The sequence below is a fragment of the Saimiri boliviensis genome, chromosome 11 (assembly GCF_048565385.1).
Source record: "Saimiri boliviensis isolate mSaiBol1 chromosome 11, mSaiBol1.pri, whole genome shotgun sequence".
NCBI lineage: Eukaryota > Metazoa > Chordata > Mammalia > Primates > Cebidae > Saimiri > Saimiri boliviensis.
The window spans coordinates 44,147,115-44,172,717 of record NC_133459.1 but is presented as its reverse complement, the minus strand read 5'-3'; the positions used below and the strand labels follow the sequence as shown (position 1 = coordinate 44,172,717).

Here is a 25,603-nt window from a genome sequence, read left to right as displayed (position 1 = left end):
TCTTCCACACACAGGATCCCTGCCCTCAAAAACCTTTTAATTTAGTGGAAGAGGTAGACATTAGGTAAAACTTGATGTAGAAGGCAGAGCCTAATAAGTGATCCAGTAGAGGTTTATTTTTGTGTTTATTATTATTATTTTTTGAAATGGATTCTTGCTCTGTCGCTCAGGCTGTAGTGCAGTGGTGCAGTGGTACAATCTCGACTCACTGCAGCCTTTGGCTCCTGGGTTCAAGCGATTTTCTCCTGCCTCAGCCTCCTGAGTAACTGGGACTACAGGCACACACCACCACACTGGCTAATTTTTTTGTATTTTTGGTGGAGTCAGGGTTTCACCATGTTTGCCAGACTGGTCTCAAACTCTTGAACTCAAGTGATTCGCCCACCTTGAGAAAGATTAATTTGATTAGAAATATTTGAAATTACATCTCTGAATTAGACATTCTTGTAACCAACTTGAAAGAGCTATTTTAAGAATTAAGTGACAGGCTGGGCACAGTGGCTCTCACCTGTAATCCCAGCACTTTGGGAGGCTGAAACAAAAGAATTGCTTGAGGCCAGGAGTTCGAGACTAGTCTGGACAACAGAGGGAAACCCCATCTCTACAAAAAAAAATTAAAATTAGCCAAGTATGATGGGCTACAAGCATGCCTGTAGTCCCAGCTACTTTGGAGGCCGAGGTGGGAGGATCGTGTGAGCCCATGAGTTCAAGCCTGCAGTAAGCTATGATTATGCCACTGCATTGCAGCGTGACAGAGCAAGACCCGTCTCTTAAAAAACAAAAAGAGTTTGGTGATTTAATATGTGGACATGTCTGGCACACTAAATGCTATATAAATGCTTTGTGCTATTATTGTTGTTATTTGGAGATGTTCTTGAGCCAAGTTTTTAAGGATTCATAGAGCTTTGAAAAATGGATTCCAGGTAGAGACTCACTCTCGCAACAATGTGGAAGTGGGCGGATTCAGGACATATTTAGAAGTGGCAAGTTACGTAGAGAATGCAGGTGGAGCCTGTGGCTTCAGAGCCTGCGGGTGGTGCTGGCTCCAGGTCCAGGTTGGAAAAATAAAAATTTTATAAAATGTAAAATGAAAAGAGAGATAATGCAGGTGAACGTAATAGGAGATAAAGCAGGAGAGTTTGGATCAGATCATTCAGACCTTTGACTAACATGGTAAGGAATTTGGACTTTAATCGGGAGCTGTAAGCTGCCACAAAAGCTTTTTGAGTAGCAGTTTCTCAAGGGAAGAGATTGTGTCTTGCTCATCTTTATATACTTTTAATAACTATATGAAGAGGTAATATAACATTGTGATAAAGAACACAGACTCTGTAACCAACTGTTTAGGTTTGACTTCCAGCTCTGCCATTTATTAGCTGTATAACTTGGGGCAAGTTACTTAATCTCTGTGCCTCAGTTTCTTTATTGATATGATTGGGATAATAAAAATACTACTTCATTGGGTTATTGTGAGGATTAAATGATTTAATATAAGGTAAACTGCTCAGAACAATGCCTGCATAGTCAGCGTTCATTAAGAGTTAGCTGATACCAGGCTGGGTGTGGTGGCTCACGCCTGTAATCCAGCTTTTTGGGAGTCCAAGAGCTGGGTGGAACACCTGAGGTCAGGAGTTTGAGACCAGCCTGGCCAACAAGGCAAAACCCTATCTCTACTAAAAATATAAAAATTAGATGGGTGTGGTGGCAGGCGCCTGTAATACCAGCTACTCGGGAGGCTGAGGCAAGATAATCGCTCGAACCTGGGAAGCGAAGGTTGCAGAGAGCCGAGATGGCACCACTGCACTCCAGCCTGGCAGCAGAGTGAGACTCTGTCTCAAAAAAAAAAAAAAAAAAAAATACCGTCATCGTTATTATCATTACTAGTGCCTGGCACATATTAGGCATGCAAAAATTTCTAATTGTGTTTTAAATTTACCCAGTGAGGGCTGGGCACGGTGGCCCACACCTGTAACCCCAGCACTTTGGGAGGCCGAGGTGGGCGGATCACCTGAGATCAGGAGTTCAAGACCAGCCTGGCCAACATGGTTAAACTCTGTCTCTACTAAAAATACAAAAAAAAATTAGCTGAGTGTGGGGGCATGTGCCTGTAATCCTAGCTACTTGGGAGGGTGAAGCAGGAGAATCACTTGAACCTGGGAGGCGAGATAGTGCCGCTGTACTCTAGTCTGGGTGAGAGAGTGAGACTCCATCTCAAAAAATAAAAATAAAAAAAATAATTTTACCCAGTGAGAATCATTTGAGCCCAGGAGTTTGAGGCTGCAGTGAGCTATGATGGGGCTACTGCTCTTCAGCCTAGTTGACAGAGCTAGATCTTGCCTTAAAAACAAAAATAAAAACCCAACAACATAATTTACCCGGCAAGTGTTTTTTTATTTATTTTTAACCTCCTTCAGAGAAAGACTAACAGGTGTTTATATATTGCCATGTGCCAGGCAACAGAATGAGATCTTGCTGTTAAGAAACTTGTGATCTAGTAAAAAAGATATAAGGCATGTGATCAAACATTGTTAAAGGTTGGAAATGGTGATGCTATAGGAAAGTGGTATAGGCTGGGCATGTTGGCTCACACCTACAATCCTAGCATGTTTGGGAGTGTGAGGCAGAAGGATTGTTGGAGTCCAGGAGTTCAAGGTTACAGTGAACTGTGATTGCACCACTGCACTCCAAGGAGTGCACCACTGCACTTCTTGAGATAAGGTCTTACTCCTGGGTGACAGAGTGAGACCTTGTCTCAAAAAAGAAAAGGAGTGTAAATGGGTGCCTTGGTAGTTCAAGAACATGGGAAGGAAGTATTTGAACTGGTCTTTGAGGATAAGTAGAATCTAACTACAGTCATGCACTACATAAGATGTTTTGGTCAATAACAAAGCACATACATGATGGTAGTTCCATGAGATTATACCATATTTTTACTGTACCTTTTCTATGTTTAGATATGTTAAGATACACAAGTATTTACCATTGTGTTGCAGTTGCCTACAGTATTCAGTACAGTAATACGCTGTATAGGCTTGTAGCCTAGGATTAATAGACTATACCATATAGCCGAGAGTACTGTAGGCTATACTATGTAGGTTTGTATAAGTACACTCTATGGTTACACAACCACAAAATCACCTAAGATTGCATTTCTCAGAATGTATTCCCATCATTAAGTGAGGTGTGTGGAAATGAAGAGACAGACATTTTAGGTAGTGGGAAGAGCCTGAGAAAAGACAAAGGTGTGGAAAAACTTAATAATGACACTTTTGGGGGAATGGAAAATCATGCTATAGAAAAGACTCTGGTCTGTGGACAAAGTCTAGTTTACCAGTAGTATCAGAGTTAAGAATTAGTTTCCTGTTGGGGCTGGGTGCGGTGGCTCATGCCTGTAATCCCAGCACTTTGGGAGGCCGAAATGGGCGGATCACTTGAGGGCAGGAGTTCAAGACCAGCCTGGCCAACATGGTGAAACCCTGTTTCTACTAAAAATACAAAAATTAGCCAGCTATGGTGACAGGTGCCTGTAATCCCAGCTACTCGGGAGGCTGAGGCAGGAGAATCGCTTGAACCCAGGAGGCAGAGGATGCAGTGAGCTGAGATCATGCCATTGCACTATAGCCTGGGCAACAGAGCAAGACTTGGTCTCAAAAAAAAAAAAAAAGAAGAGTTTCCTGTTGGTCTTACTATCTTTAGAACAAGGCCTTTGTTTAGACAAGGCCTTGCTACTCAGTACATATAGTCAGTCCATAGACCAAGTGACATCAGTATCACCTGGGAGTTTAGAAATTCAGATTTTTAGGCCCCACCCCTGACCTACAGAATGTGAGCCTGCATTTTGACAAGATCCCTCATGGATTTGTTTTCACAGTGGTCTAAAGTACAAAAGCAGTCCACAGCCTAGCATGTTGGCTCACTTTGGGAGGCCAAGGCAGGAGGATCACTTGAGGCCAGGAGTTTGAGACCAGCCTAGGCAACAAAGTGAGACCCTTTCTCCACCCCCCCCAAAAAAAAAAGCCAGCTGTGGTGGTGTGTGCCTGTAGTCCCACTTACTCCTGAGGCTAAGACAGGAGACTCAGTTGCGCCCAGGAGGTTGAGGCTGCAGTGAGCTTATGATCACACTATTGCACTGTGCCACTGCACTCCAGCCTGGGCGACAGAGCAAGACCTTGTCTTAAAAAAATAAATAGGCCGGGCGCGGTGGCTCAAGCCTGTAATCCCAGCACTTTGGGAGGCCGAGGCGGGTGGATCACGAGGTCAAGAGATCGAGACCATCCTGGTCAACATGGTGAAACCCCGTCTCTAATAAAAATACAAAAAATTAGCTGGGCATGTTGGCATGTGCCTGTAATCCCAGCTACTCAGGAGGCTGAGGCAGGAGAATTGCTTGAACCCGGGAGGCGGAGGTTACGGTGAGCTGAGATCGCACCATTGCACTCCAGCCTGGGTAACAAGAGCGAAACTCCGTCTCAAATAAATAAATAAATAAATAAATAAATAAATAAATAAATAAAAATGGCCGGGTGCGGTGGCTCACATCTGTAATCCCAGCACTTTGGGGGGCCAAGGCAGGTGGATCATGAGGTCAGGAGTTTGAGACCAGCCTAACCAACATGGTGAAACCCCCATCTTTACTACAAATACAAAATTAGCGGGGCGTGGTTGCTGTGCACCTGTAATCACAGCTACTCAGGAGGCTGAGGCAGGAGAATCTCTTGAACCTGGTAGGTGGAGGTTGTGGTGAGCTAAGATTGTGCCATTGCACTCCAGCCTGGGTGACAGAGCGAGACTCCACCTCAAAAAAGAAAAAAGCAACCCTCCTTCTCAACATGAATCTGTATGTCATATGAAACTAAAAATAAAACTTGAATAATCACTTACTCTCAAAGCACGTGCATTAAGAAAGCACCTCCCTTCTTGAGTTAAGTAATTTTAGCTGGTTTGATTTGGGGTGGGGTGTGGGGATAGGGGAATAAAAGTCATTCAGAATGCCGGGCATGGTGGCTCACGCCTGTAATCCCCGCACTTTGGGAGGCCAAGGCGGGTGAATCATGAGGTCAAGAGATCGAGACGATCCTGGTCAACATGGTGAAACCCCGTCTCTACTAAAAATAAAAAAAATTAGCTGGGCATGGTGGGGCGTGCCTGTAATCCCAGCTACTCGGGAGGCTGAGGCAGGAGAATTGCCTGAACACAGGAGGCGGAGGTTGCAGTGAGCCGAGATCGCGCCATTGCACTCCAGCCTGGGTAACAACAGCAAAACTCCGTCTCAAAAAAAAAAAAAAAAAAAATCATTCAGAATATAATTGTTAAGGTCTTGTCTTATACCAAAAATGATTTCAGGCTTTATTTAGATTTTGGTATAGTTAGGAATAAAAACCAGTGAAAACTTACTGTTGATATTACATGCTTTTCGCTTTTCTAGGCACATGTCACTTCCCTGTCAAAAATGAGTAATATTTCCCCTTTATAGTATATTCTGTTTATAACATTTAAAGTAATTAACTCTGTTCAAGCTCTTTTTTTGTTTTGAGATGGAGTCTTGCTCTGTTGCGCAGGCTGGAGTGCAGTGGTGCAATATCGGCTCACTGTAAGCTTCGTGAGACAGAGTTTTGTGCCCGCCACCACACCTGGCTAATTTTTGAATTTTTGTAGAGATGGGATTTCACGATACTGGCTAGGCTGGTCTTGAACTCCTGACCTTGTGATCCACCCGCCTTGGCCTCCCAAAGGCTGAGGGAACAGGTGTGAGCCACCGCACCGGGCCACTCTTTTTCCAATATAAAGCTAATGCATGTTTCAGCTTGCCAGCTCATGACACCATTTTGGATGTGGTGGTGGTGGTGGATTTCTATGTTAGGAATAAAGTGGGAGAGGTCAAGCAATAAAGTCGCACATACAAGTAGAGTTGTGTGACACAACTGTGATATGGTTATGTGAATAGAGGGTGGGAAGAAAGCAGACAGAAAACTGTTACATGAAGCCAGTGCCTGCCTGGATGTCCTATCTGTGATATCTCTGTAGATGGCATGGCCAAAATGATAGTGGGTCTGGGAGGAAGCAAAGCAAGGGTGTGTCACATCCAAACCAGATCTTTACAGCTTTTAGAAAACCCATGATTTTAGAATGTAGCCATTGTTTTTCTAGTAGAACCCTCTTGCCTAATTTATAAATATTTGATTAAAGAAAATCAAATAACTCTTGGCTTTGCCACCTTGTACCTGCTTCTAATGTTCTTTCTTGTAAAATGAGTTGACATTGTGAAGTTAATTTGGTATTTATTGCTTCTGCATTCAATAAATGTGTTTTGCAACTGTGTACAAAACATTTTGTGTCAGACATTGTATATAGAAACAAATGAGACAAGATCTATACTCTTAAAAGCCTTGGCTCAGCATGGTGGCTCACACTTGTAATCCTAGCACTTTGGGAGGCTGAGGCTGGCAGATCACCTGAGGTCAGGAGTTCAAGACAAGCCTGGCCAACATGGTGAAACCCTGTCTCTACTAAAAACACAAAAATGAACTGAGTGTGGTGGTGGGCGCCTGTAATCCCAGGTACTTGGGAGGCTGAGGCAGGAGAATCGCTGGAACCTGGGTTACAGTGAGGTGAGATTGCACCACTGCAGTCCAGCCTGGGTGACAGAGCAAGACTGTCTCAAAAAAAAAAAAAAAATTTTTTTAAATAAATAAAAACCTTATATTCCAGTATGGGGAAGGAGTCAGACATGTTAAAAGAAGAATTGCAAGAATAGTTAATATTTTTTAGTGCTTATTATGTTCCAGGAGCCCAAGTTACCTCATTGCATCTTCAAAATAACCATATGGGTTAGGTAATATTAATATTTCCATTTTGCATGTGAAGAAACTGAAATGCAGAGAGGTCATCAGTAAGTGATAAAGCCAGGATTCAAATCAAAGCAGTCTAACTCTACATCTAGACCACTTCACTTAATACTAATTAGCAGTCATTCAAAGTAGGGTGAAAAGTGCTAGTTATACTGTGGGTGGTAAGGAGAGACAAAAGGAGAGAGAGAAGGGATTAATGCTAAGGGCATCCGGGAGATCCTTTATAGAGAAGATGAAATAACTTCATCTTGGAAGGATGATCTTGGAAGGATGATTTTCAGTAAATATAGTATTTCCATTCAAGGAAGGAACGTCAACCAAGTTTCCAAGTCATAAAAATCATTCATGCCATTCAATAAATCTTTACTGAGAACTAGCTTACTGTGTGCCAGACACTATACTAGGTAGTAGAAATGCAGAGATAAATAAAGCTCTGAATCTTCCATAGTAAGAAAAGTTACAAGAGTGATGTGGGACCAGTGCAGAAGGTTTGTTTGAACCAAGGAGTTCAAGACCAGCCTGGACAACAGCAAGACTCCATCTCTATTTAAAAAATTAGCTAGGTGTGGCAATGTGTGCCTATAGTCCCAGCTACTCAGGAGGCTGAGGTGGGAGGATCATGTGAGCCAGCAAGGTTGAGGTTGCATGAGCTACGATCACACTGTTGTACTCCAACCTGGACAATAAAGCAAGACCCTGTCTAAAAAAAAAACAGCCACTGCCACCAAAAAAACAACTAAAAAAACTCGCAAAGGAGTGATGTGGGAATAAGGCAGATTAAAATGAAATTAGGAAGGAGTGGAAGTTAAAGAAATGTAGATAGAGGCTGGGTGCAGTGGCTCATGTCTGTTGTAAGTTCAGCACTTTAGGAGGCTAAGGTAGGAGGATTGCTTGAGGCCAGGAGTTCCAGACCAGCCTAGGTGACATAATGAGACCCTATTGCTACACAAATAACAGTAAGGGCTGGGCATGGTGGCTCATGCCTATAATCCCAGCACTTTGGGAGGCTGAGCTGGGTGGATCACGAGGTCAAGAGTTCAAGACCAGCCTCACCAACATGGTGAAACCCTGTCTCTACTAAAACTACAAAAAAATTAGCCGAGCATAGTGGCACGAGCCTGTAATCCCAGCTACTCATGAGGCTGAGGCAGGAGAATCACTTCAGCCTGGGAGGCGGAGGTTGCAGTGAGCCGAGATCACACTACTGCACTCCAGCCTGGGTGACAGACCGAGACTCTGTCTCTAATAATAATAATAATAATAATAATAATAATACAAATGATATCTGGGTGTGGTGGTGCACATCTCTAGTCCTAGCTGCTCAGGAGGCTAAGGTGGGAGGATTGCTTGAGCCCAGGAGTTCAAGGTTGCAATGAGCGGTGATCACACCACTGCACTCCAGTTTGGGCAACAAAGTAAGAAATGTAGAAACATAGAAAATGTAACCTATTCTTAAAGTTTGGTAACAAATAAAAAGAGTGAATTAGATTTATATTTTAGGGAGGGGGCAAGGGAAGATTTTTATTTTTATTTTTTAAACAGAGTCTTGCTCTGTTGCCCAGGCTGGAGTGCAATGGCATGATCTTGCCTTGCTGCAACTTCTGCCTCCTGGGCTCAAGTGATACTCCTGCCTCAGCCTACTGAGTAGCTAGGACCACAGGCATACTACCATGCCTGGCTAATTTTTTAATTTTTTTGTATAAAAATACAATTATTGGCCCGGCACGGTGGCTCATGCCTGTAATCCCAGCACTTTGGGAGGCCGAGGTCTTAAACACTTCAGGAGTTCAAGACCAGCCTGGCCATCATGGTGAAACCCCATCTTTAAAAAAAAGAAAAAAAAGAAAACTTATTATTTTGTATTTTTTGTAAAGATCATATTTCACTATATTTCCAGGCTGGTCTCCATCTCCTGGGCTCAAGAGGTCTGTCCACTTTGGCTGGTTTCAGGTCTCCCTATAATGCCCAGGCTAGTCTTGAACTCTCAGATTCAAGCAATCCTCCTGCCTTGGCCACTTGAAGTATTGGGATTATATGCATGAGCCACTGTGCCCAGTCTCTTCCTCCTCTTATATATCTACCAGACTCATTCCTGCAATAATCCATTAATCTATGAATAGATTAAGCAGAGCCTTCATGACCCAATCATCTCTTAAAAGTCATACTTCTCACTGCTGCCACATTGGGAATTAAGTTTCACTGTGAGTTTTGGAGGGAGCAAACATTCAAACCATAGTAGTTAGCAGACTTTTTCTATAAAGTGCTAGATAGTAAATATTTTAGTCATTTACAAGTCATACAGTCCCTGTCGCAACTATTCAACTCTTTGTAACATCAAAGACAATACTATAGCTATGTTCTAGTAAAATTTAATTTATAAAAACGGGCGGTTGGTCATAGTTAGCCAACTCCTGCTAGTATCCATCATAGTTTGGAAAGCATTATTCAAGGAGAAAATGTAGCTTATCTTATTTTACTTTAACTCTTTTTGTTATAGTGGGATAATGGGAATAGAATTATTCCTAGGCAGGGATATCATTTAATCTCAGAGAAGCAGTCTTTCTAAAAGAGGCTAACTAGAAACAGCAGTTCATGTATCTAATTTAACCACATTCTACATAATTTATCTTTTTATTATAATTTCCCTCCGACATAATGATCCTAGAATGAAAGTTTTTATTCACTCTCTGTCCTTAATACTTTCAAAATAGCAGCCATTCAATAAATAATTTTAATGGCACACTCTCATAATTCCAGTGATTGGGGAGTTGTATGAACATTTAGAGAAAAATGACCTATCTTATTTTATTTTTATTTGTTATTTATTTTTAATTTTTTGAGACAGAGTTTTGCTTCTGTTGCCCAGGCTAGAGTGCAGTGGCATGATCTTGGCTCACTGCAACCTCTTCCTCCCGGGTCAAGTGATTTTCCTGCCTCAGCCTCTCAAGTAGCTGGGACCATAGGCGCCCGCCACCACACCTGGCTAACTTCTATATTTTTACTAGAGACAGGGTTTCACTATATTGGCCAGGCTGGTCTGGAACTCCTGACCTCAGATGGTTTGTCCACCTCATCCTCCCAAAGTGTTAGGATTAAAGGCATGAGCCACTGCGCTTGGCCAAAGTGACCTATTATTGTAGAGACACCTATACAAATACAGCTCTCCTAGATCTATTGTCTTTTCATTCATCTAGCCCAGATTTTTCCTACTTCAGGGCAACTTGTTCACTTCTACTCATCTACTCAACTAAAGTTTCTGATGTTGACTAAACCTCTCAGATGTTCTATCCGTACATCTTATAGATACTGTGCCCTGTTTGGCCAGAAATAGTTTCAGCATTGGAGATTCAGTCCTTCGTACTCTATGGTGCTTACGTCCATTGTTTGTTAGACCTACCCCACTTCCTCCCAACTTCTCCTTTCCATATTAGGTGGTGAGTTTCATAGTGAAGAAACTAACAGATGAATGAAGTCAAATGCCCTACTTTTATAAAGCAGGGAGGGGAGTAGGAAAAAGGGTTGGGGAATGGAGAGAAAAGTGGATATATGGGGAAACCAGCTTTTATCCAGGCATCTGTGACCAAGTTTGATTCTTACCTGGTCCACTTCTAAGTTATAATAGTGATAATTGCTTACCATTTTTTTTTAACTCTTATTACATGCTAGTCACCATGCTATGCACTTTACATTTATTATTCATTCAATCTTTCTAAAACCTTATGTTGTGGACACCATTATCCCCATTTTACAAAGAGGGCAGCCAGACGTGATGGCTCACACCTGTAATCCCAGCACTTTGGGAGGCCAAGGTGGGTAGATCACGAGGTCAGGAGTTTGAGACCAGCCTGGCCAACATGGTGAAACCCAGTCTCTACAAAAATTACAAAAAATTAGCCAGGTGTGGTGGTGTGCACCTGTAGTCCCAGCTACTCAGGAGGCTGAGGCAGGAGAATTGCTTAAACCTGGGAGGCGGAGGTTGCAGTGAGCCAGGATCCCACCATTGCACTCCAGCCTGGCAACAAAGCAAGACTCCATCTTGAGAGAAAAAGCAAAAGGGCTAAAAACAACACCAAAAAAAAAAAAAAAACAAAGAGGGCAACTATTGCTTGCTAATAAAAGAGTGAAGGTGGGACTTGAACCCAACTCTCTAATTTCAGAGTCCTTTTAACTACTCTATTATTTCACTTCCCACTTCTTTCCAAGCCAGGGTTAAGTTTCAACTAGTCTTTGGAGTCTGTGCCCAGCTCTTAGTACTACCTGGATCTTTTCTTAGATTCTTTCCGTTCTCAAATTCCTGTCAAGTCTCTGGATGAATTTACAGAAAACTAGCAGTCCAGAAACCAACCCTTGGAGAAACTCTCATATTTCCACATTCGTTGAAATATGGAAGCAGCATGTCTTACAAACTCTGCTGTGATATTACAGCCAACCAGGCATCCTTCCTACTTTGTTTCTTCTCACTCAGCAATCATTTACTGAATTTGCTTACTCTCTGTTTACTAGGTACCGTTAGGTTCTGTGAACACAGGGAAGAAGAGGACATAGACTCTGTATTCACGGAAATTTTAGGGTCTGTTCTAACACAGTCACTGCTCTGCCTTGCAGTCTGCTTGTAGTCAGTCTCTTCCCGTTCCTTTGCTCTTCCAAACTAGAACTTACTTGGGACTTGTGTACTGTTAATGTCTTTAAGGCATTTATCTTCTCCTACTTTATGATCATCATCAGTCATAATCATTCATTTATGGTTTTTATTTAAAAATCACTTATGTATATAAATATAACCTGTTGGTTGAGAAAAACATCAAGTATCACTGAAGTGTGTAAACTAAAAAGTTGGTGACTTTTGTGTGTGTGTGTGTGTGAGCATGTAGTCAGGTAATGGCAGAGGTGAAACCAGCACCAAGTTTACTTACTCCCAGCTGGGGCTTTTTTCATTATACCATGATATTTTCAAGACTTCCTACTGTCCCTCTTCCACCATTGCTTTTTACCGCTAGATCTTGCTACAACCAGATATTTCATGGTAAATTTAGAAATTTATCAGCCTGACATCTATTTTTTTTTTTTTTTTTTTTTTGAGACGGAGTTTCGCTCTTGTTACCCAGGCTGGAGTGCAATGGCGCGACCTCGGCTCACCGCAACCTCTGCCTCCTGGGTTCAGGCAATTCTCCTGCCTCAGCCTCCTGAGTAGCTGGGATTACAGGCACGCGCCACCATGCCCAGCTAATTTTTTTTTGTATTTTTAGTAGAGACGGGGTTTCACCATGTTGACCAGGATGGTCTCGATCTCATGACCTCGTGATCCAACTGCCTCGGCCTCCCAAAGTGCTGGGATTACAGGCGTGAACCACCGCACCTGACCCGAGATAAAATTTTTTAAAAAAAAAGATTAAGAGAGTGGCCGGGCTCGGTGGCTCACGCCTGTAATCCTAGCACTTTGGGACGCCGAGGCAGTTGGATCACGAGGTCAAGAGATCGAGACCGTCCTGGTCAACATGATGAAACCCCGTCTCTACTAAAAATACAAAAAATTAGCTGGGCGTGGTGGCCTGTGCCTGTAATCCCAGCTACTCGGGAGGCTGAGGCAGGAGAATTGCCTGAACCCAGGAGGCGGAGGTTGCGGTGAGCCGAGATCGCGCCATTGCACTCCAGCCTGGGTAACAAGAGCGAAACTCCATCTCAAAAAAAAAAAAAAAAAAAGGTTAAGAGTCTACAGGATTGTACAAGATCCCAGGGAACTTCACAGGTGGTTTCTTTTTTTCTTTTTGAGATGCAGTCTCTCTCTCTCACCCAGGCTGGAGTGGTATGATCTTGGCTGACTGCAACCTTTGCCTCCCAGATTCAAGAGGTTCCCCTGCCTCAGCTTCCTGAGTAGCTGGGACTACAGGCATGTGCCACCATGCCTGGCTAATTTTGTATTTTTAGTAGAGAAGGGGGTTTGCCGTGTTGACCAGGATGGTCTTGACATTTAAGTTTGTGTCCTTTTCACTTGTAAAATAATTCCGTTTTGTTCTTTAGGTTCATGGGTGTGTGTGTTCATCAAGGACAACTGCATGCACTTACAGAGGTAAGATGTCAGTAAGTGTTGAAGTAACTTATTTGCTTTAGTTTCAGCATTTATAATTTCATAGTAAGTGTTGCTTGCATATGTAAACAAAATGCATGTGCATTTATGTTTATGCGAAAATGGCAATGTTAATAATGCTTTCTTCTGTTGCCTTGGAACAATGACAGGATTTCTTAATATTCTTGTATTGCCTCATAATACTTGGTGAATACTCGGAGCATATATATTATTAAAATATTAAATTGGCTCTTGCTGCCCAGATATGATTCCCTCCGAAACCAAGGGATAGCAACACTTGACTACAAACTCTCTGTGGCAACAAATTACCAGACCACATGGTAATGTTTGGTGTCCTGAACCAGAATTCCACAGTCCTTGCTGTGGTTTTCCTCATTGGTCTTATTATTTGTTGGAATCAGTTTACATCTTCATTCTCATTTCATTTCCAGCCTCTGCTAGATAGATAAATATGTGATAGTCATTATTCATCCTTTGAGGATCAGAGAAACTCTCTTGAGAGCAAATTCAGGTGCCAACTTGTCAGCTTCAGACCTTGCTTGGGTGCTCCTTGGAAACACAGATTACTGGAATCTTCTATGTTTAATATGTTCATATAGGGCCTATTATATCTATATTTTTAAAAGCTCCCCAGATTATTTCATGAGCATCTAAGATTGGAGTCTGTATGTTCTAGTTTCTTTTCACATTCTTCCTTGAGAAGCAATTACCAAAGTACAAAGTGAAGAAACTTAGGAAGGAAGATTGTTTAACAGAATTTGCAAGAATGTTGGTTTTCTACTGGCTTGGTGTCTACTATTAGTCCTTCATATCTTATGGAAGAGGGTCCCGTGTGCCTCTCTCTGTCTCTTTTCTCAGTTACTGAAGGCACTAGAATGTGGAATGTGTGCAGCTATGCCCTGCCTCTTAAATGGAAAGCCAAAGAAGGCAGAATGGTGAAGAGGTTGAGTATGGCCTCTGAAGTCTTGATTGCATAGGTCTGAATCTCTCTGCATCTCAAAGTTTGTATAATGGGAATAATAATAATAATTAATAATACCTGTCTCTACTAAAAATTCAAAAATTAGCCGGGCATGGTGGTGCATGCCTGTAATCCCAGCTACTCAGGAGGCTGAGGCAGGAGAATTGCTTGAACCTTGGAGGCGGAGATTGTTGCAGTGAGCTGAGATTGTGCCACTGCACTCCAGCTTGGGTGACAGAGCAAGACTCTGTCTCAAAATAATAATAATAATGCCTGTCCCAGGGAGTATAGATAGAGAAGATGACCAAGAGCTGAGCCCTAGAGTATTTAAATTTTAACTGTCTAGGGAAGGCAGGGTGCTATAGCTCACACCTGTAATTCCAGTACTTTGGGAGGCTGAAGTGAGAGGGTTGCCTGAGACTAGGATTTTGAGACCAGCCTGGGCAACATAGCGAGACTGTCTCTACAAAAAATAAAAATAAAAATAATCTGGGTGTGATGGCATGCACCTATAGTCCTAGTTACTGAGGAGGCTAAGGCAAGAGGATCACTCGAGCCCAGGAGTTTGAGGCTACAGAGAGCCATGATTATGTCACTGCACTCTAGCCTGGGCAACAGAGTGAGACCCTGTCTCCAAATAGATAGATAGATAGATAGATAGATAGATAGATAGATAGATAGATGAAAGAAAGTCTGGGGAGACGGGCAGACTGAGAAGGAGCAGTTAGTGAGGTAGGAAGAAAACCAGGAGAGCACATTGGCCTGGAATGGAAAGGAAGGAGTTCAAGGAGGTAGTATTAATTGTGGCAAATGCTGTTGATATCATGTTGACCTCACAAGGATGTTGTGAAGATGAAATATAAAATATGGCCAGGCGCAGTGGCTCACGCCTGTAATCCTAGCACTCTGGGGGCTGCAGTGGGTGGATCACCTGAGGTCAGGAGTTCAAGACCAGCCTGGCCATCATGGTGAAACCCCATCTTTAAAAAAAAAAAAAAAAAATATATATATATATATATATATAAAATATTTAGTAAAATGCCTGGCATATAGAAATTATTTAATACATGTTAACTCTTTGAACTTGTATTAACAATGACTAGTTCCTCTTCTGAACTCTGAGTTGTTAATATTTTTCATTTTGTACTTAGTCCTATACTGCTCTTAGTGTCATTAAATTAGACTTTTTCCTGGTAAAGCAGCGGTAAAAATAAGTTTTTTAAAAAAATTAGACCTTTTACTGAAGTATAACATATGAGAAAAAATGTACATATGAAAAGTACAGCTCACTAAATTTTTGCAAATGAACACACCCATAACCAGCACCCCAGATCAAGAAACATTTCCCATGTATTTCTATTCTTGGAATTGAGTCTATAAATTCTTCAAAGATAAAGTTCTCCCCTTCCTTCTACCCACCAGAGTTCTGATGCTAAGAAGCATTGAAATATTTGTTGCATTCCCTGTGTATGTGATTGTTCTCTGAAATGTAAATTCATTGAAAGGGCTGGTGTGTAAGTTTTGCTGATAAAGAAGAACATCTTTTGAAATCTGTGTTAAGTTGCATATTTTAAAGCAGGATATGGTGGCAATGACAGTAATAAGTGATCATAATGGAATATTTTCTTGGCCATGTTGTACTTAATCTGCTGCTTGTTAGCTTGTTTTTAGCCATTTACAACATACAGTGTGTGCTTTATGAAAGAGTATTTATTGCCAGTCTTTCCAGTAGCATTAATGAGATTTTGACATAGCTTATGATATTAGTAATTTTTAATGTGATATTAACAGACTAATAGTGATAAAGCCCAAATAGCCAAATGCTTTTGGTTATTTTTAGAAGGGGATCAGCAAAGGCCTTGGTGGCACAGGTCTTTGGAGACTTCTAGGTTTAATTACCGTATAATTTACCTTGGAAGCACAACTATTGGTTTCACTAAGGATCATAAAAAATAAATTATTAATAATATCTAGCATAGCCCTTGAAACTTAGATGACATTCAGTAAATACTTTTCAGATGGTGGAATTTTTATCTTCCAAAGTGATATGAGTACCATTCGTCATTTCTCTTCATATTTATTTGTCAATCATTACAGTAGGCAAGCATAGTACTCATTATTAGGAAGAATATTTCTCATATATATTAGTGATCTGCATTTTTGTGGACTTGAACCATTTCCATGAGTCTTCTTTGTAATTATAGACATTAATTGAACGTGGAACAGTCAGACACTTAGGTTTTTATTTTGTTTTTGTTTTTAAACTACCTGTAGTTAGGATAGAGTCAAGTTTTTTGTTGTTGTTGTTTTGTTTTTTTTTTGTTTTTTTCTTTTTGAGCCAGAGTTTCACTCTTATTGCCCAGACTGGAGTGCAGTGCCCCTATCTCGGCTCACCACAACCTTCGCCTTCTGGGTTCAAGTGATTCTCCTGCCTCAGCCTCCTGAGTAGTTGGGATTACAGGCATGCATCACCATGCCTGGCTAATTTTGTATTTTTAGTAGAGATAGGGTTTCTTCATGTTAGTCAGGCTGATTTCCAACTCCTGAGTTCAGGTGATCCACCTGCCTCAGCCTCCCAAAGTGCTGGGATTACAGGTATAAGCCACCTCGCCCAGCCAGCTGACTCACATTTTTAAGCAAACTAGTATTTGTTAGAGTGAAAGCATAGGCCAGGCATGGTGGTTCACTCCTGTAATCCCAACACTTCGAGAGGCCAAGGTGGGCAGATCGCTAGAGCTCAGGAATTTGAGACCAGCTTGGGCAACATGGCAAAAGACTGTCTCTTCAAAAAATACAAAAATTAGTCAGGTGTAGTGGCATGCACCTGTAGTCCTAGCTACTGGAGGGGCTGAGGTAGGAGGATCACCTGAGCCCAGGAGGTTGAGGCTGCAGTAAGCCATAATTGCACCACTGTATTCTAGCCTTAGTAACAGAGTAAGACCCTGTCTCAAAAAATATATAAAAACAGTTTGGTGAAAGGTCACATGAAACTTTTAAAATTTAATTAGTTGAAATAGGAATCTGTATTGAGGCTGAATGCAGTGGCTCATATCTATAATAACAACACTTTTGGGAGGTCAAGGCAGAAGGATTGCTTAAGGTCATAATTTTGGAACCAGCCTTGGCAATATAGTAAGACCCTGACCTTTCAAAAAATTTTAAAAATCAGCCAGATGTGGTGACACACACCTATAGTCTCAGCTACTTGGGAGGCTAAGACAGGATGATTGCTTGAGCCCAGGAGGTTGAAGGTTGAGGCTGCAATTAGGCATGATTGTACCCCTGCACTCCAACCTGGGCAACAGAGAGAGACCTCTTAAAAAAAAAAAAAAAGGAATAGGAATATAACATAAATATGTCATTGACTCACAAGAGCTAACCTTGTCTTTCACTTAGTGACAAGTATCAGGGAAGTGTAAATCCTTGTTTTTTTTTAAACAGAAAATATAACTCTATGAATTATATTTGGTTAGCTACTGCCATCCAGCCACAAAAGCATACAATAAACATTTATTTCTCATACATTTCCAGGGTTAGCTGAACTGAGCGGGGCTAGATTGAGCAGTTGTGCTGATCTAACATAGGCTCACTCATGCAGCTGCTGGTCAGCTGGTGGTCTGCCGTAGTCTGGGACTTGCTGGGGCAGCTTTGCTCTAGCTCATCCCCTTTCTGGGGCCAGTGGGCTAGACTGGATTTGTCCTTTTTAAAATGATAGAATTGCAAGAATATGCCAATCCATTTGCACAACTACTTTTCATGACTTTCCTTATGTTCAAGTTTGCTTGGCCAACATCCCATTGGACAAAGCAAGTCACATGCTTAAGTCCAGGGGTAGGAAATATGCTCTGCCCTTATCAGGAGTGTCCTGCAAATTCAGTAGGAGGTGAAGAATTGGAACCCTTGACAATCATCCATGCCCTATAAATATTCCACTCAGCAGATCATAAGTATTTGTGTTTTCTGCCCCATTTGAGGGTAAAGAATTTCTCCCATTTCTTAAACCATAACAACTATTAATTATTAAACTCCCACTATGGGCAGAATGCTATGGTTGGTACTTTATGTTAACTATAATTCTCACAATGCTGTAATCCTGTTTCTTCCATTTTGTAGATGAGAAAACTAAAGCTTAGAGAAATTAAGTTACTTCCCCAAAGTAGGATTGGATCCAGGTTCATCTGACTTCAAATTTCTATTACAACATGCTGTGGTTAATTGATTTTTATATTTCCCATAGTGCTAAGTACAGGATCTTATATGTGTAGCATGCATAGTGTTTGTAGAATTCAATTCTGACTCACTTTTTATGTATTCTAGGTTATTTGGAAAAGATACTGGTCATTGGGTATATTAGGATGTGTTTGGGAGCAAGTAATAGAAAATAGTTAAATGGGCCTTAAACAACAAAAGGATTTATATAACTGGAATGTTGGCAGTTTATTAGATTAAGTATTAATACAATTCAGTGGTTAAAGTGATGCTGTCCAGAACCTTATTCTTTCTCTTTGCTCTGTCTTCATGTTGTCAACTTCATCCTAAAATAAAGATGTCTATCATTCATAATCAAAAAGTAGCTGCCAAAAACTTACATGGTATATGTTTTTTCTTGCGTATGCAAGATTCATGGGAGATTGGGATAGAGAGGAAAGAGAGAGAAACAATGAGAGAAGAGAAAAGAGATGCCTCTGGATAGATCGTGTGTCATCTCAAAGTACTTTTTCATTTTAATATTGTTAAGAAAGGCACAGGGAAGGAAATATCCTCACAGTCAAGCAGTTTGGGAATCTGTTAGCGAAGAGCCTCTCAGTAGCTAGAAGATTGGGGAACTGGGTAAGGTATATGGTTGTGGAGAGGGATCTCAAATGACAGTACTCTCTGATCAGGGGAGACAGCAAATGAATTGCTTGGTGAGAAGGATATTTTGGGGGGTCTCTCTTGCCTTTTCTGCCATGAAGAAAACTATCCAGCCAGGTATGGTGGCTCACACCTGTAATCCCAGCACTTTGGGAGGAAGAGGTGGGTAAATCATTTGAGGCCAGGAGTTTGAAACCAGCCTGGCCAGCATGGCAAAACTCCCTTTCTACAAAAAAATACAAAAATTAGCCAGGAGTGGGTGGGGTATGCCTGTGGTCCCAGCTACTCGGAAGGCTGTGGCAGGAAAATCACTTGAACCCAGAAGGTGGAGGTTGCAGTGAGCCGAGATCATGCCACTATGCTGTAGCCTGGGCAACAAAGCGAGACTGTGTCTCAAAAAAAAAAAAAAAAAGAAAGAAAGAAAAGAAAAGAAACTTTTTTTTTTTTTTTCTTCTGTGGCGATGAGAACCACTCAGCCAGTTCTTCAGTTGCAGAATATTCCTTGGCCTGGTTGAGGTGATTTAGTCTTTTTACAACAGAACCACCTCAGTGGAGCAGATGCTTAGTACTGAAAGAAATGCTTTTAGCTGAAGGCTGTTGGAGAGAGTTTTTTATTCACATAGCCCTGATCCTCATGTCACTTCCTATTCTCACCCAACCATACACCTTCTTTCTTTATTAAAGAGTAGTAGTTACTTTAGAAATTTCTTGTTTATGTGAGTTGATATGTATTGCTTCTGAGTTTGTTTCGTCAGACTTATAAGAAGGCATAATTAGATAGCTTACAGTGAAAGGAAACTCTATGGGTTCTGTGACCAAACTCATGCATTATATATAAAAATGGGCAAACCAAGGCATGTGCAGTGGCTCACACCTGTGATCTCAGCGCTTTGGGAGGCTGAAATGGGAGGATTATATGAGGCCAGGAGGAGTTTAAGACCAGCGTGGGCAACATAGTAAGACCTTATCTCTAGAAAAAATTTAAAAATTAGCCAGGCATTACAGTTTGTGCCTGTGGTCCCAGCTACTCAGGAGGCTGAGGCAGGAGAATTGCTTGAGGCTAAGAGGGCGAGGCTTCAATGAGCTAGGATTCTGCCACTGCACCCTAGCCTGGGCAACAGAGTGATACCCCGTCTCAAAAAGAAAAAAAAAAAAAAAAAAAGGAAAAATGAGCCAGGCAGACCCTGATTCCAGTTTTTTTGGTGTACTGTGATATGTGATATTGTTATTAATTGTGCCTGCTTCTTATTTTTTTGTGTGTTCCAGTACAGAATATTTTCCTAGCCTTATTTACCTTGAGCCAGAAGTGAAGTTGCTTGGTGCCCTGCCTTGGGTTAACTTTGGCACCAAAGACATACCTATCTTTAAAGTTTGGGGCTGGCAGCTGTTACCACCACATGGTAGTTAAGAGGACATACCAGAGGTACTAACAGTGATTGTGTCTGTGATTCAGGTTTTCCTAAAGGACAGTGAGGGAAAATGACAAAGAGGTAAATTAGAAAATATAAGGGAAGAGAGAGATTCACTTGATACACACCACTTTGAATGAATCTACTATGGGCTAGGTACTTTGCTAGGCTCTGGGTTTAGGATAAAAAGAGACCTGTTTCCATGATCTATTGTTACACAAAAAACTACCCCAAAACTTAGTGGCTGTTAAATTTTATTTTGCTTGTGATTTTGTAGGTCAGGTTTGCAGAAGGGTGTTGCTGGATTTTTGATCCATATGTGTCAGCTGCAGTGACTGAGCTGGCAAATCCATTTCCAAGATGGCTTCTTCATTTACATGTCTGGTGCCATGGTACTCCTTGGCTCTTCCTTTTTTCCACATGGTGTCTCATTCTCTAGATCAGGCGTCCCCAAACTACGGCCCGCGGCCGCATGCGGCCCCCTGAGGCCATTTATCCAGCCCCCCGCCGCACTTCGGGAAGGGCACCTCTTTCATTGGTGGTCAGTGAGAGGAGCACAGTATGTGGCAGCCCTCCAGCGGTCTGAGGACAGTGAACTGGCCCCCTGTGTAAAAAGTTTGGGGAAGCCTGCCCTAGATCATCTCCATATGGTTTAGGCTTCCCACACACAGCATGGTGATCTTAGGATAGTTAGGCTTTTCGTGCAGTGACTGGTGAGTGGTACAAACCACCCAAGTGGAAGCTGCAAGACTTCTATGACCTAGCCTTGCAAGTTCCAAAATGTCCCTTAAGCTGCATTCTGTTGGTCAAGCAAGTCACTAAGGCCAGCTTTGATTAAAGGGGAGGGGAATTAGACTCCATCTCTTAATGACCATCTTTATTCTACTGCAGTCTTTCATGAACTCAATGGTTAATGGCTGGGATAGTGAGAAAATTCTTACTGTGCCCTTCCTTAGAAACTGTTTAAAAAAAAATGTTATCCCATGCTGTTAACTCTCAGATCTCTCTATATATTAATAGTTGTTATTCATTATAGTTCATATTCTTTTTTTTCTAGTCAGTTATTCTGCTAGTGTTTGCAGTACAGCTTAGCTTGTTACCCTCCCCGAAGTGGCCATCCATTCCAACCTTCATTTCTTTTCATTTCTCTTTTTTTTTTTTTTTCCTTTTGATACGGAGTTTTGTTCTGTCACCCAGGCTGGAGTGCAGTGGCACGCACCATCTCGGCTCACTGCAACCTCCACCTTCCAGGTTCAAGTGATTCTCCTGCCTCAGCCTCCAAGTGGCTGAGACTACAGGTGGGCACCACCACAGCCTGCTAATATTTGTATTTTTAGTAGAGATGGGGTTTCACCATACTGACCAGGCTGGTCTCAAGCTTCTGACCTCATGATCCGCCTGCCTCAGCCTCCCAAAGTGTTGGGATTATAGGCGTGAGCCACTATGCCCGATTTTTATTATTTCTCTTATTAGAATCCTTTGTTCTTTGGGATTAGTTTTGACTTTTTCTCATCACTTGAATATAATCAGTCCGCAGTCTTATCCTATTTTTGTTTGTTGTATCTTTCTGATTATTCTTCTTTCTCTTCATTCCAAAACCATAATATTATTTTATGCCTCAATTCCTACAAATGTTTTTTTTTTTTTTTTTTTTTTGAGACAGAGTTTCACCCTTGTTACCCAGGCTGGAGTGCAATGGCACGATCTTGGCTCACCGCAACCTCCGCCTCCTGGGGTCAGGCAATTCTCCTGCCTCAGCCTCCTGAGTAGCTGGGATTACAGGCACATGCCACCATGCCCAGCTAATTTTTTGCACTTTTAGTAGAGACGGGGTTTCACCATGTTGACCAGGATGGTCTCGATCTCTCGACCTCGTGATCCACCCGCCTCGGCCTCCCAAAGTGCTGGGATTACAGGCTTGAAAATATTTTTTTCTCTAAGAGACAAGGTCTTAAAAAAAAAAAAAAAAAAAGAGAGAGACAAGGTCTTGCTTCTTTGTCACCCAAGATGGAATACAGTGGCACCATCATAGCTCATTGCAGCCTCAAACCCTTGGGCTCAAGTGATCCTCCTGTGTCAGCTTCCCCATTAGTTAGAACTACAGATGCATGCCATCACACCCAGCTAATTTTTAAGTTTTTTTTTTTTGTTTGTTTGTTTGTTTTTGTAGAGATTGAGTCTCACTATATTGCCCAGGCTCGTCTTGAACTCCTGACCTTAAGGGATCCTCCCACCGGGCCTGCCAAAGTGTGGGGATTACAGTGTGAACTACCACACCTGACCTCTTTTCTTCATTTCAACATACTACTATCTGAATAATCTTCATCAAAGCACAATTGATAATGTGTTGCTTCTGTCTAAAAAATTCTGTTTCTTCAATATTGAATTTAAAAAAACCTGTTTCATATTCTAAACTCTCTCTAATCTGGTTTCATAATATGAATCCCTCCTTTAGTTACATGGGTCTTTTTTGCTTTCTTCTATACATTCTGGCTTTAGGTATTCCTTCTAGGACTAGGAATGTCCTTATCTCTCTTCTCTCTCCCAATCTTAGAGCTGTGTGAAATCCCAGGTTCTCTAAGGGAACTCAGTCTCCTAGATAGGGCGTATAATAATACCCTATGTGTCTGGGCCCATCGTATATGCTTAGTGTGTGTTTGTAGTTGATGGTCTAGTGTAAACCCAGCTCTAAGAAAGCTGAATTAGCCCTAGTAAAAAGAGCCAGAAATCAAAAATAGTGTGAAGGCCAGGCACAGTGGCACAGTGGCTATAATCCTAACACTTTGGGAGGCCAAGGTGAGTGGATCACTTGAGGTCAGGAGTTCAAGACCAGCCTAGCTAACATGGTGAAACCCTGTCTCTACTAAAAATACAAAAAAGAAAAGAAAAGATTAAAAAATAGCCATGGTGGCAGGCGCCTCTAATCCTAGCTACTCAAGAGGCTGAGGGAGGAGAATCGCTTCAGCCCCAGAGGTGGAGGCTGCAGAGCCAAGATTGCGCCACTCACTACACTCTAGCTTGGGTGACAGAGTGAAACTATGTCTCAAAAAAAAAAAAAAAAAAAAAAGTATGAAATATTACATCTCAAATCATTTTCATAATTAGAAGTTTATTTCACTTAAATTTCTACCTGCAAAAAGTATTTCTATGAATATAGTTTGACATATACTTTACTTTTGGAAAAAGTAACTTATATTTTTGCTTTGCTCATTTAGTAATAAAAAACTCTCAAACTGTGATACATGTTTTCTGTTCTTATTTTTAGTAACTCCCTGTGACATTTGAGAAACAAGAATTTGAGGTTGGCAAGCTAGCCCACAAATAATGGAAGAGTTTATTTAGTTTACTTTATCCTTAAAACAGTTTTTCTCTGACTTGCTTGCTTGCTTTTGGCTCATTTATTCATCTAAAAGATATTTATTTGGCTCCTACCATGTCTGGCACTATTCCAGGTACTAGGAATACAATAATGAACAAATAAAAATCCATGTCCTCATGGCATTTACATTTTAATTTTTTTTTAAGTTTAACTTTTTTTTTTTTTTTTTAATTTTTGGTAGTGACAAGGATCCTGCTATGTTGTCCAGGCTGATCTTGGACTCCTGGGCTCAAGTGATCTTTCCACTTTGGCCTCCCAAAGCACTGGGACTGCAGGCATGAGCCACTGTACCCAGCTAGAATTTATAGTTTAATCAGCAAGGGGTGGGCAGAGGAGTTAAACTAAACAAGAAAACAAATTGTAATATATATGATATTAAGTGCTAAGTGGTTTATAACTTTCAACAAGTAGACAGAGAAGGCCTCACAAAAGAGGCTAAAATTTAAGGTGAAGGAACCAGCTGTGTGGATATGAAAGTGTTCTAGGTAGTTGGAATAGCATGTGCAAAGGCGTGGAGGCAGAAGTGTGCCTTGTCTGGTTGAATAACTCAAGGTGGGTAATGTGACTGCAGTGGAGAGCATGAAGAGAACAGTAATAGATGGGGTCAGAGAGGAAGCACCAGCTAGATCAGAGAGTCTCATATATACCATTGTAAGAATTTTAGATTTTACTCAGGATGAATTGTGAATTACTCAGGTTTTTGTGACTTATACTTTAGTGGGATCATCCTGGCTTCTGTTTGGTGAATGACTGAAAAAAGAGAAAAGGTGGAAGAAAGCAGGAAAACCAGTTAAAGAGACTGTTACAATAAAGTCTGTGCAATAAATAAAGACTTAAAAAAAGGTGAGAGTTCATGGTAATGGACCAGAATGATAGCAGTGGAGCCGAGAATTCTGGATCCATTTTGAAAGTAGAAGAAAAACAAATAGGCTTTCCTGATGCATTCGCTGTGGGGTATGAGAGGATGAAAGAAGTCAAGGATAACTCTGAGGTTTTTTTGATTGAACACCTAAAGAAAAGCATTGCCTTTAATGCAGTTGGGGAAGACTATAGGAGGTACACAGTGGGAGATGATCAAGAGGTCATTTTTGATCAGGTTAAGTTTGAGATGTTTATTGGACATTTGAGTTGAGATATCTTCATTGAGTATTGGTGTCTAAAGGAGTACTCTGAGTGATGCCTTCCTTGTTCATATCCTGTTTATCGAAATACTTTTCATTAGAGAATATTTCATTGATTTGAAAGGAGGCATTTTCAACTGCTGTATTATCTCCTGAATAAAGAAATAAATAAAAAATCATTAAGTGATTTTTCATACTAAATGTTTTCTATGTGCCAGAGTCTGCTAAGCATTTTTTCCTGCCTCTCAATATTTAATTAGCTCACAATCATATGAAATAGATGATATTTTTCCCATTTTACAGATGAGAAATCTGAGGCTCAGAAAGAGATTAATTTAGCTAAGGTCTCTTAGCTGAGCTAGGATTTAAATCAAGTTTTGGCTGACTGTCATCCTGCACTTACTAGACTTTGAGCTCCTTGGGCTTGGCTGTTGTTCACTGCTGAATTGTCGGTAACTGGAGCATAAAGGCATGCAATAAATATTTGTTGGGTAAGTGGAAAATGGATAAATGAATACTGCTTCCTAACACTTGAGCTTTTAACAGTTAAACTGTTAGCTGCAAAGATATCTGCCTCTTTCAAGGTTATTTTGGCCATCCATTTGATGAATCCTTTTACAGCTTTGGTAGTATGAGGACAGCAGAAGGATTTGGAAAGTTCTTCAGAGGATTTCTAGCTAATCTTTCTCCTAATCCCCTCATGATTGTTAAAGTAGTGTGACAGTTGAATTCACAGAGTTCTTTTTGAGTTTAGGCTAGATGTGCTTCTAATAGATTTGCCAAGTGTAATTTTTCTAACTTGATAAGTGGTATCATTTCCAGGAATTGATTCTGTTGGCTCCTGGGAGCTGTAGGACCATGGTAGGAGGGTCTCCCAATATACCTCTCAGGTGCTACTACTCAGGTGCATTTCTGCATTCCTGCACCTGATACATAATCACTGTCT

The 25,603-nt window shown here is 41.2% G+C and overlaps 1 protein-coding gene across 3 annotated transcripts in view; it reads left to right on the top strand.

Annotated features, from left to right (window-relative positions):
• Positions 1-25,603, top strand: part of TESK2 (testis associated actin remodelling kinase 2) — a 165,022-nt gene that overhangs the window by 102,444 nt on the left and 36,975 nt on the right. For all 3 annotated transcript variants that reach the window (XM_074380715.1, XM_010347426.3, XM_010347430.3), the window contains exon 4: positions 12,867-12,915. In XM_074380715.1, the coding sequence (XP_074236816.1) occupies positions 12,867-12,915 (49 nt within the window). The remainder of the gene's footprint in view (positions 1-12,866; positions 12,916-25,603) is intronic.